The 13368-nt window shown below is 37.0% G+C and overlaps 1 protein-coding gene across 1 annotated transcript; it reads right to left on the bottom strand.

The window, feature by feature from the left end:
* Positions 1–7450: 7450 nt before the first annotated feature.
* Positions 7451–12464, bottom strand: LOC122147364 (putative P2Y purinoceptor 10; the record flags this gene model as incomplete). The annotated part of the gene is made up of 2 exons (XM_042769646.1): positions 7451–9255; positions 12316–12464. Coding segments are annotated over 2 exons (981 nt in total), but the record flags the coding sequence as incomplete, so codon positions are not given.
* Between the last annotated feature and the right edge of the window lie 904 nt (positions 12465–13368).

Genomic DNA, 13368 nt, shown 5'->3' with positions numbered 1-13368 from the left:
CCCTGTGTTGCACCGGCAGCGGAAGACATGAGCCAGGCCCTGGGCGACGACTCTCTCCCCTCCCCCCGCCTCCGGTCTTCGAGATCTCCACCCGAAACTGCTTCGCTCCCACTTCCCACGTATCGATGAGGACATGAAAGGTTCAGTAGACTTTTTGCTCTAAATGAACTGTTATTGTCATGGTGTAAAGAACAGAAACTGCTCTTTGTTAATAATTGGAATCTTTTCTGGGAGCGTCCTAGGCTTTTTTTTTGTTGTTGGTATGCTGCACAGCAGAGTAGTAGGGGATGTATTTTCGGACAACATCTCCAGGACGCTGCGCTCCATATGACAATTCTCAAATAACTGCTATGATGGCTTTTGTTCTACCTTCTTAAATGTTAGAAGTACTTGCACTGTCCAGTCTATTAAAACTGTGTCTGTTCCCCGAATAGTGAGGTCAAAATATATAAATTTAATGTAGGATCTAGAAAAAATATCAGATTGTAATTAAACCAGAAAACGTAAAATAAATTAACAAAACCCATTTTTAAAGTTTGGGATCCTAACATTAAATCACTCACCCCCAAAGCAGTTATTGTAAATGAAATGATCACAGATAATAGTTTTGATGTACTCTGCTTGACTGAAACCCTGGCTAAAACCAAATGATTATATTGGTCTAAATGAGTCTACTCCATCAAACTACTGTTATAAACATGAGCCCCGTCAGACTGGTCGTGGGGGAGGTGTTGCAACAATATATAGTGATATTCTCAATGTTACCCAGAAAACAGGATACAGGTTTAAATCATTTGAAATACTTTTGTTTAATGTTACTCTGTCAGATATGCAAAAGAAATCTATCGTATCTCTTGCTCTGGCTACTGTGTATAGACCACCAGGATTTCCTCTCAGGCCTGTTGGTTACCGTTGATAAAGTGCTAATTGTCAGAGATTTTAACATTCACGTTGATAATACAAATGATGCATTAGGACAAGTAAAATGTCACCTTTCCACCCATCTTTTTAATCATACACTAGATTTAATTAAATTGCATGGAATCGATCTTACTGATATAGATATCGTACCTTAAAGTGATTGTGTTACTGACCATTTCCAACTATTGTTCTAGCCACTAAAGACAGATTCACAAATACAACTGCTCTGTGGGGTTTTTTTTCCTATTAAATTCAGATAAGGCAGATATATTACTTATTGGACAAAAAAAACAGTACACAGAATCTCTTGGATTACAGTTTGCAACTAGATAAAAAATTTGTCAAGACAAACTTTATGTTGGCTTGAGAAAGCCTAGCTAAAAAGTTTGAAGTAGTTTAAGCGATTTAAGTTTGAAGGTTTTCAGTTTTACTAGTTTGAAGTATAAATTAGCTTTAAAGCTTTAAAGTTTTGAAGACACGACAATATCAATTATCGGGGTTGGATAGATAGATAGATAGATAGATAGATAGATAGATAGGAAATATTAAATTAAATTAGAAATTTTAGATGTAGATTAATAGATTCTAGCATGTGTCTATGTGGTTTCTATGGTGTTGCTATGCGGTTGCTAATGCACCCAGGGTGGTTGCTAAGATGTTGCTTTGCGGTTGCTAGGGTACCCGGGTTGGTTGCTAGAGTGTTGCTATGCAGTTGCTGTGCCTGGGGTAATTGCTAGGGTGTTGCTATACAGTTGCTATGGTACCCGGGGTGGTTGCTATGGTGTTGCTATGTGGTTGCTAGGGTATGCAGGGTGGTTGCTATGCAGTTGCTAAGGTACCCGGGGTGGTTGCTAAGGTGTTTCCATTCCTTTGGCTCACCGGTTCCTGCGCAGTTTAAAAAAAGTAGCTAATACACTTAAGTAATTTGCAGATCTGGAAAAGCATGGAAAAAAGAGAACAGAGTATGGAAAAATATTTGTGTTTCGACTGTTTGCCATATTCAGTGTTCTAAAGTATAACATTAATTTCTAAAAATAAATTTGATCAATAGAGAGCTTTCATGACAAACGTTTAGTAATCATCTGAAGAAGACTGAATTAATTCAAGGCTCACTAACTCTTATACAGTCTTTTTTTAACTTTACTTAACAAATGTGCGTGTGCCACGCAAACAAGCAAAAGATAAAGAAGCAAATATGTAGGCCTAGTAGAAAATGTATCTGTAACTAAGCTGATTATTAGCCTACTCTTGACAGAGAGCTGGTTTGGTTTTTGATAGACGCCCAGAGACGGCTATTTAGCTGTTTGATTGGTGATCGCGCAGTGCTTATTCCATTCATTCATTCATGTATCATATCATAGCCTATAAGGTTTAAATCATTGCCTTTTAAATATACACGAATAGTAGAACATGTACAATGTATTATTTTATTTGATATTACTCTTGCCAAGCTCTGATTTCTGAGAGATGCACAGAGAGGCAACAGCAATGCGGTGTTTGATATGCACTCTTTTCATTCATAAAATTTACATTCATTCACTTCACACACTCATTATTGCATGATTTTAGGAGGTTTGTGTAAAATATTGTGCTGATCCCCTGGCTCACCTGTGAATATAGCAAACATCAGAGTGTTCCAGCCTCAGCCAAATATTCAGGCAGAATTATTCATTACCCTTTATTAGTTTTTGAAGCCATTATCTCTGCCCTTCTGAATAAGGTATTCGGCTTCGGGCACACCCCTATTACTCACCTACAAGGTTTAGCTCCTGCGTACCTAGCTAGTCTTCTACCACGCTACAATCCATCACGCTCCCTAAGGTCACAAAACACTGGACTTTTGATAGTACCTAGGATAGCAAAGTCCACTAAAGGAGGTAGAGCTTTTTCACATTTAGCTCCCAAACTCTGGAATAGCCTTCCTGATAATGTTCAGGGTTCAGACACACTCTCTCTGTTTAAATCTAGTTTAAAGACACATCTCTTTGGCCAAGCATTCAAATAATCCATCTCATAATCAAATGTGCATTATTATTCTTTAGCTTGGGTTAAACAAGTTAATTTTGCTTGGCTGGAACAGCAGCTACGCTAATTATGTCTCTATTTGTTTCTCTGTTTTGCCACGGGATGTAACTAGGATTTACACAACCTCCAGTCTGGATCCAGAACTACTTAGAAGAGATGATGCCAACCCCTCAGAGGACCTCAGATGATGCTAACCCTGAAACAACATACAGAACTACCACATTTTGCTATAAATTTGATTGCATCATATAATAATTGCTGTTAATAGTGTTCATCGTCTGTTTGATTACGTCTTTAATTGAATTTTCCGTACATCTCTGCCCTACTGTATGTATATAAACAGTCACCACTGATACTACTAAATACTGTAGAAACTATTTTTTTTAGTAAAATTGCTTTACATCGATTTGTATCATAAAAAGCTCTATACAAATGAACTTTGAATTGAATTGAATAAAAGTTTGTCAGTGACGGATATCAAATTAATTTAAATTATGATTTTTTTTTTTTTTTTCAGGTGGTTGCTGAGGTTTATCATCTCATCAGCTTGCAATGAATATCTATTTGTTAACTACACAAAATGCACACTCTGACTTAAGCACGGTAGCCCAGGCACACATAGATAGTAATACATCGGTCCACATGGCTCTTTGGAGCAGCAGCAGTACATACGTCTTGGCGAAAGATCTGCTTGTTTGGGGGGTGTTTTGTTCTGTCCTGTCCTGTTTTCATTCTCTCCATGTGTGTAGATATATGCATGTCTGCTGATTTTATACGTTTTATAAGTTTATATTCTTACACTCAGCTGCATGCATATATTGGCTGTATTGTCCATTTCTGTGTCTGCTGCTTTGTTGTGTAGTTATCTCATATATGTTATATTTGCAGCAGCAGTGTTTCTTACATGCTCACAGCAGCAGCACGTCTGTGGATGTACTGCAGTAGCAAGTCTGTTCTACCAAGACTAAACACAATAACACAGTCTTGTACATTACCATGCAAAACTCTTAGAGACTTGTCATGACATAACTGTGTTTACAGTACATTGAAAATGCTTACTCTTTTTTTTTCGGCTATGGGCAAATTTGTCTAAATAAGAACAAACGGCAACTTCAGTAGCTCAGATCTAACAACACATTTGACACAGAAGGGTGTACACATGAAATCATCAAATATTAATCACATTTCATGTAAATTACCTAAATGTGCATTACATATTATTGTAGAGCATTTTTTCACCCCTTTAAAATTGACTGGATAAGCAACTGAACAAATTATAATAAACAGTGTTGGAGAGTAATGGATTACATGTGACGGCATTATTTAATCAGGATACAAAAATCTAGTAACTGTAATTTGTTACAGTTACATCAAAAAACTAAGTATTCAGATTACATTTGGAAAAAGTGTGAATACTATCAGGATTGCATTTGTTTAATTTAAAATGAAATAAATTAGTATTTTTGATAACTCTATATATTTAGCGCAGCTTCATCAGTGTTCCTGGTAGGGCCCTGCATGGGCCTCAAATATAGGCCCTTACTCTGCCCTTGACCGACAGCTTATAAGAATTACCGGCCCAAGTTTCAACTGTTTCAGAAATTAAAATAGTTAAGCTTTTATATGTGATTATATTTTGAATCGTTTTTTTTTTTTTTTTTTTTTTTAAGTTAATTTAGAAAAACGTTTGGAGCATTTTTTGTTCATTACAAGTTTTTGTTTTTTAAAGTAATGACCAAGCAGCCACCGGCAGACAGTGAGCTGATCATAGCCATGTTTGATCAATTTAGCCTTCGCAAATCATCACGACTTGCCTAAAATAAAATCTATAGATATAAAACAGTTCAAGCATATAACAATGTTTAAACGTTAAAACTAGTGTAAAGATAGCCTAACATCGCTTACACACGATGTGTAACCTAGATAAATGTGCGCTGTATCCAATAGTTTGTGGAGAGTGGAATTTGCTTTTTTTTTTTCAGTGGATACACCATCATTTTTGCTCATAAAGGTAAGAGGAATACATCATTCGGAACTGTAAAGGGTCTACTTGTGTTTGTGTGCACTCACAATAACAACAAACATTGTGCTTTTATAAAATAAAGAAAACAAACATGATCCGCTTAACAAAAATGAACTGAAACTCAGTGAATAGATACCTCACAGACATGATAAGTATACCTATAGAAAGCTTTGAATTACTACTTAATGAAAAAAAAATGTAAACAAAAACTCTTTCATTATAATCATAATCCGTAAAGATTTACTTCTCTCTAAAGGCGCATCTAATGAGGAGATGGCGAGTCAGGATCGGCAACTTCATCCTTGCGACACAGACTCAAACACTATTTATTAGTAAATAATTCAGATATCCTCCTTATTTTTCTCTGTCATATTCATGGTAATTACTTTTGCTGAGGCTTTGCAGCAAGCGTTAGCCTATTGCGTGCATTTGAACGCAGAACTGTTCAGCTGCACTGACGGCACGCACCATACTGCTGCTGTACACTACACACCACGAGCTGCTCTTGACAGTCGCAGTAGCACGGTCTCGTGTGATTTCCACCAGCACAGCAATTTTTTTTTCATCACTAATTGATGGATGTCTAAAATATATAAATATAAGGAGAAGCCTAAAACAGGCCCAAGGCCTGGCCCGCGTCTGAGCTATGACCTGAAAATTGGCCCAAAGCCCAGCCCTAGGGGCCTAAAGAAGTCGGGGCATCTAGCCCGGGCTGAAATGCAGGGCTCTAGTTCCTGGTTCTATTGACACATGTTGACTGATGTGAGCCACCTGCTGTTGCATATACAAATAACACCCATCTACATTTATTCTCCTCAAATGCTGGATGAATTAATTACGATGCTTCCTGCTGGGAAAAACATTTTCATGTCTGAAAATTTAACAGTTATTTTGTTTTCAAAGAGGATAAATGAAATAACATGTACAGAATTAGAGTAAAATGAGCCAGAAACTGTATAAGTTAACATGAGAGTCACCACACCCCGGATCAGTCAATGAAGTAAAGAAAGATAGCATTTCACATGCATTTCGACATGTAGGCTTATTTTAAAATAGACTAAGATGTATATGGTGTACATTTTTTTAGTGTTGTGTATAAACTATATTTATTTTTATATACATGTTAAAGAAATGAAAAAATAATAATAAAATTAAAACTGTAATACTAAACGGTATAACCAGAAAGTAGGTTACATTAAAATATAAGAAAGAGAAACAACACGAAAGTATACATTTCAAAAGACATATCAAGTCACTATATATATATGTGTGAATGACATAAGCAGTACAACACAAAAATCAACTAAAGAATTGATTGAAAAAGAATAAAATGTTTTCCTCAGTCCTGACTTTAAGCCAATTTAGTTGATGTGGCGTGAATTACAAAGGGCTGTGATATCAAGACAACACTGAAAAACTGACAAACTGAAAGAGATTTGTGGGGAGGGAATGTCAAAAAATTATTGAAATTCTTATAAGCAGTTAACAGAAAACCAAAAATTCAGAAAATGGATGTACAAGTTAATAAATTCCTGTGGATTAGTGGTAGAGCATTGCATTAGCAGAGCAGAATGTCATGGGTTCAATTCCCAGGGAATACACATACTGGTTAAAAAATAAAAATAAATAAATAAAAATATAAATGTATAGCCTGAATGCACTGTAAGTTGCTTTGGATAAAAGCGTCTGCTGAATGTAAATTCAAGGGATTTCTAACTTTGTCCACCCTGTACTGTGAATGGTTATTCAACAGTTAGATTTAAAAGGTACAGTAACTGTTTGTGTTTTATTAATTTAGTCAGATTGTGCTTGTCCATAATTGAGTTAAATTAAGATCAGAACACATTTTATGATCAATTAATGCAGAAATTTAGATCATTTTACAGCTTTCACAATCATTCTTGTTATTCTCACCACTGTACTCTTTGAAATTTGCAGCTGTTTAAGTAAAAAGTTAGGTTAAAGTATTAGTAATTTTGGAGCTCTGAGATATGGATAGTTCACTCCAAAATGACAATTCTTAATAATAAATTACTCATAAATTACTTACCTCTTTTTTCATGGAGCACAAGTGGAAATGTTTTGTAAATGCTCTTGATATTCTTTTCCATATAAATTGCAAATTGAACTGAATAAGAAAGATGAATTCAATACCAACAACCCCATAGATGTCTGTTTGTGTAAATGAGGGAGACATTGAAACCTCTTGCTGCTGAATGATTTTTTATTAAATTGTAAATTATAATTAAATGTATTATACTGAGCATCATTAAACATACTTAATCTCATTTACTAAACATTAACATTCTGAACATTTTAATCTCCTTTGTTCTGAGTACAATACAATAATACAAAAGCAATGTAAGCCACAATTACACATAAACAGCGTGAAAAACAGAATTAAAATTTTTTTATGTTTGCTATTGGAAGTTTTGCTTTGGTCCTTTCTCAGCCTCAGATCTACCCAAATCGATGACTATGCAGTTATGTTGATTTTCTTTTTCCGTTTAATCTTATTCAAGACTTTGTGTTTAGTTGGCCCAGTCAGTTCAACTAAAGATTAGTTTTGCCTTTTCACTCCTATTAGTTTGTTGAGAGAGACACTCATCTGAGAGACATTCATCCTGCATCTGCATTACACAAATATGTCATGCAGTCAGTTGAAAGTTGATTTTTTCTTCCATTTAAGTTAGTCTGTCTTTGATGGCTGTCATTGTTAAACTTCAGATACTTCAACTATGCCATGAAAGGCTGTGGTTTTGTTCAAAACAATACTTGCAAGCTTTATATTTTCTATCTTTTTTTTTGTTCAAGCAATGTATAGCACATAATGTATTAGTCTCAGCCTCAGACATCATGCTCACGGACCGCTGGCTGAACGTCTGATGCATACGGCACACAAAATCAGAAATACTTGGGGAGTTTCGAAGTCATCATCGGATTGGTTGAATTATACAGGATTTCCAGGAGACATGCGTGCTGGTTCTTTAACGTTCCGCCTGGAAACAAATATGCCATGAAGCCAAACCCCCTCATGTTAGAAGAAAGCCGTCGAGCGCTTATCAGGATCAACTGAACGCTGGATCTTCAAAAGTATGTGGAATATTTAAAGTTCACGGCGTGGAGTCTTTAAAATACATCCAAGGGTTTTACACACACCAGTCTGTTATTGTGGGGACATTTCCATGCCCCTGAACATGGCACAAAACGAAACGTGATTGGTTGCTTTATCTGTCAATCATTTGGCCTCTTGGGCGGGCTTTAGCCATTCAAAGCGGCCAAGGTTCCCAGACCTTCTGCTGTCAGTCTGAAGCTCTGGCTAAGCGAGACTAATAATGGCTTTAGTTTGTACACTGTCTGAAGGCAAGATTTGTACACTACATGACTTCAGTGTTTATAGCACATTTAGGGTTCCTTATCATAATGCTCTGTTGATGAGGTGCATGCACATCACTCATTCCCTATAGGAAGATGTGCTCTCCATGCTCATCAGACGGCCCCTGAGCACAGAGCCATGCTGGGACAGCTGCTGCTTGAACTCTGTGGTCAGGAAGTAGTAGATGAGAGGGTTGAGGCAGCAGTTCAGACTTGCTATGCAGAGAGAAATGGGGTGAAATTGTCTAATGGCCTGACTCGCTGCACAGTTTGTTATAATGCTTTGGGTCACCATCAGGTACAGCAGGAAGTTTATGTGGTAGGGGACGAAACAGAAGAGGAAGACCCCTGTGCACACCCTAACCATGCGCAAGGCCTTTTTCGTGTTACCAGTGGACTGCTGATTTTGGTTCCTCTGTCTGAAGGAGTTCACTATTAAGTAAGTACAGAAACTAATGATAATTAACGGACCAAGAAATCCCAAGAGTTCAGCAGCAACCATCATGGAAATGGCCGAGCGTACATCCAGCTTGCGCATCGGCAGGTCTTTAAAGCAGGTTGTGCTGTTACTTCCAGAATTTGATTTGCTCCTCATTAAAATGAAGGGCGAGCAGCCGAGACCCACCACCACCCAGACTGCGGCGCTGATGCAGACATCATAGCGTGACTTCCAGTTCCTGGCACAGAATGGCCGCAGGAGAAAAGCACAGCGCTGAATGCTGATGCACACCAGAAATGCGATGCTAGCGTACATGTTAAGGTATTTCAGGTAAAAACACAGCATACATAACATGTTGCCGAAAGGCCAGTCTTGTTGGATGTAGTAGTGAATTCGAAGCGGCAGCGACAGCACGTGAACCAGGTCAGCTATGGTTAGATTAATCATGAAGATGATGGCTTTGGTCTTTTTGCTGTGAATCAAAGAGAATCCGTAGCATTAGAAGAAACTTGCCACTCTAAACAGGCCTCATGAAATACTTCTAAGAAAACCAGACACTCCTGAAATATTGATCAATACTAAAACAATTACAATGAACTGAATGAAGGTCTTTTGTTAATGGCAAAATATTACTGATGTAATAGGAAATGTCAACTTGTGTTTTAAAGGGATCATATGACATTGCTAAAAAGAACATTATTTTGAGTATTTGGTGTTATGTGTTTATGCGGTTCAAAGTTCAAAAAACACATTATGTTCCACATACTGTACATTATTGTTGCTCCTCTATGCCCCGCCTTTCTGAAATGCATTGATTTTTACAAAGCTCATCGTTCTGAAAAGTGAGGTGTGCTCTGATTGGCCAGCTATTCATTGAATTGTGATTGGCCGAATACCTCAAACGTGTGACGGAAATGTTACACCCCTCACCATACTTTTTTTGCATCCAGTGGGGACATAATTACTGATTATATTGACTTATACTGTCTTTTTACACGTTGCGTTGTGTATTGCACTGTTAACATAAAACCATGTGTAACACTAATGAGCGGATGGTATTCAACCATCTGTTTCATATTAATGAATCCTGACTCTCTAACACATCCTGCACTCAGAGGCAAGAACTTAAAAAAAAGATAAGGACTTTTGTTTTACAACATCCTCCAACATAACTCCCCACTCGGGCGCCGCGATGTCGACGACACCTCAGCCCTCGTGACATTTATTACACTTTCGAGATGGTCCAGAGAGATACTCTCGTGAGCCTCAAAGGAAAGACAAACGCCCGCCTTTTTTTTACTCACAGCATGACAACATTCCAGACAAGCACACACACACACAGACACACACACACACACACACGAGCATTTCTGGCTCACACATGAACATTTTTTTGATAAAACTACCTCTAAATGTATTAAATCTATCTCTTTATGTGCTTAGATGTCTTCACGTGATATAGTGGAATAGATATAATGTTTACTGTGTGGTTTAATCAAACTTTATATGCATGTAGTTAGGAACAACCCTGTATCTCTGTATCCCTGACTCGCAAAGTTATAGTTTATGGTGTCTGTATGATCGTAGAAACCCGACTGTGACGAATCTCAACGGCAAATTACAAAAAGATGCATTGTTTCAGAAGTACAATCTTTCTGAGGAAAAATGTGTAATTTTGTCATCGCCATAAATTAGACCAGTGGGCGGAAATCATCAGACAAAGAAGATTTTTCCCGCCTCAGTTTCTCACACCTCATTGGTTCATAAGGTGAAATAGGTGTGAACCAACCTTTCAATAAAAACAAAGGAAAACCCTTGCTCATGGCATTCCGCCAGAGAAAGAAGGGGGTTCCCAGCTTTGCGATCGGACTTCTCAAGAAGTCTCTCCGTTTGTTCTTCTTTACTATTTCGTTTTATCTTAGTTTTTCTTTATTGTCTTCTGATATTTGACATCGTTCAATTGTCCTCACGAGCCAAACGAACTTAAGTCTAATCATCTTTTGGCAAAGTTTACATTCGCGTTAACCACGAACTCACGCACCATCTGCTCCGGAACGGACAACGCAGAAGCTACAACAACGGACAATTTGAGTTCAGCTACACACAAGAGCCAGATCAAAGCAAGTACTTTCTTATATCGCAATTTAAAAATTGCTGTTTAAGGTTGTCTAGGCTATTCCACTTTTGTGAAATTATCCAATGACTTGGAGTCTCTCGCAAAGTCAACTGTTTGAAAATTGTCACTCTAAAATCTGCCTTCCCTCTTTCTCTCTCTCTCTTTCTCTCTCTCTTTCTCTCTCTCTCTTTCTCTTTCTCTCTATCTCATTACTATTTTCGTTTGATTATCTTGTTTAAATTGTATTGTTTGTTTTGCTATATACTCATATTTACTCTGTGTGAATTGTAGTTATGTACTCTTTTAGTCCGCTTTTATTAAATACCATAATTTTGCTTGAATTGAACCGTTTTATTGCTCATCAAGATCGAAGTCCCTGAATCGTGTGATCTAAGCTACAAGCTTTGTTTTCTAGGAATTACTATTCAGTAATCTAAATACTACAGACACAGAAAATATTGTTCTTCCTGATCAGAAGATTAATATTTCTTGGAGTTTGTAAGAAGGGTATTTTTTATTGATCTTTGATAAGGAAGTCTAGCATCCAGTTAGCGGGACGAACAGATTGTCTAGATAACTTACATTAATTCTAGTAAAGATTACCTTTAAATGATTAAATATTCCCTCTTTGGGTAAATTTAATATTTGTAAGCAATAAGCACATCATATTCATAGACTCATGAATATTCACTTCATTTGAGTTAATTAGACTCCGCTTCATCCACGGTGAAAGCCGATCCGTTGATCCACAGTGCGAAGTATTTCCTCAGCGACCAGCACGGATCAGCTCTAGGCATGACGAAACAGATATCATCCTCTTTTGGAAGGCCAAACAAAGTAGTTTTGCATTCACAACCAAACACACAGCGTCTCCACAACATGTTGCCGGCGGCAACAGCGAGAATAAAATGTTACGCCTTCTTTCTTTGAGTTAACATTTGGGCGGCGTTATGCAAATCTTCCCACACAGTGATGTAGACATGTGGGGGCGTCTTTAAACGTGGTGTTTCAGGAGGGTGTGGACGAGTCTTAACTTTTATAAAGAATATCTCTTTGGATTTGAGAATTATTGTTTGCAACTTTACAGATCTTCTTTATGCACCAATGGCTTGTAACACTCCAAAGAGAAAGGAAAAATTGAAATTGCATCATATGACCCCTTTAAATCTGTCAAAATGTTCAAAAGCTAATTGCACCACCTCGGAACAGAGTGACTAGGAAATAATGATAATAATAATAATGTACACCAACATAAACAAACTGCAAAAAGATCATGAAACATACAGTGTGTCTTCAGGACAGGGGCTGTTCCCAGTATATAAAAAAGTATAATAATAATAATAATAATAATAATAAAGGTTCTCCAACAGATGCTATAATGACCATTAGATGTTATATTAACTATGAAATGCTGACCTTATGAATCGACACAGCACCCAAAGAGCCAGGGTGTTGCACAGCAGGCCTGGGATGAATATAATCAGGTAAACGTATGTGTAGAGCTTGTTTGTTTCCCAGACAGTCGTGTGAGTGGGACAGGAGCAGTTCACCACTAGACACGATGTGTTTCACAAACGTCATGGTGATACTGCAGTTTCATTTACAGTAGACAGTAGAAAATCACTGTGGAAGGAAATTAAGACAACTTTAAAATCCAAATTCCAATTCATTCTATGGAGTATTTGCCACAATATTTGTTTTTTTCTTATAGATACGTTTGCAATTGCCCTAAAAAGTATTTAGATACTTGAGGAACACATTAATGTTTTCATTGCATTGGATAATACAAATATCAAAGCAACTGTCACATATTCTAAGGTAAATAGGCAAACATTTTTATATAAAAAATACTTTATATTTATAAATTATGTTTATAAGAATATATATATTTCATGTGAAAACTTATATTCCCCTGCAGACCAACACAAGTTTGATATTTGTCAACTCCCTTCCTGTGTAAGCGTGAAGGAAGTGTTTGTGTGACTGCTGTGCCTTACACAGTTACTGGCCAAAATGTACCTCTTTGTGTGCTCGTCTCGTGTTTTGAACTTTTTTTTCCACATTGAATGGATCTGTTAGCCAAGCATTTGGATTTGGCAGTGATTTTAATATAAATAAATATTAAATATTTACTAATATATACATATTTAGATTTTGGTCTTTAGAACAAGTATCTCATGTAAAGCTGGGTGTGCTGTAAAACTGAGAGCACATGCTGAAGAAATGGAGGAACTTGGGTTTCACAAGCATGCACATATTCAAATTCATTGCTCTCTTTGGTGTGAGCCATTTTATTTCTTGCTGTGAAATAAGAAATGTGTTGCAAACTCTACCACTATGATGTTCTGTTTAATTTAAGAAATTGTCTTTCAATCATTCTGTGGCTCTAGGAGACAATGTATTTAGTTCTTCCACCGCATATGGCAGACATAATACAAGAATGATTTCACTTTGAAAAAAGCTTTTTAA

Source organism: Cyprinus carpio, chromosome A14 (assembly GCF_018340385.1).
Source record: "Cyprinus carpio isolate SPL01 chromosome A14, ASM1834038v1, whole genome shotgun sequence".
NCBI classification, from domain to species: domain Eukaryota; kingdom Metazoa; phylum Chordata; class Actinopteri; order Cypriniformes; family Cyprinidae; genus Cyprinus; species Cyprinus carpio.
The sequence above is the reverse complement of the archived record's forward strand: the minus strand, read 5'-3'. Positions and strand labels throughout refer to the sequence as shown.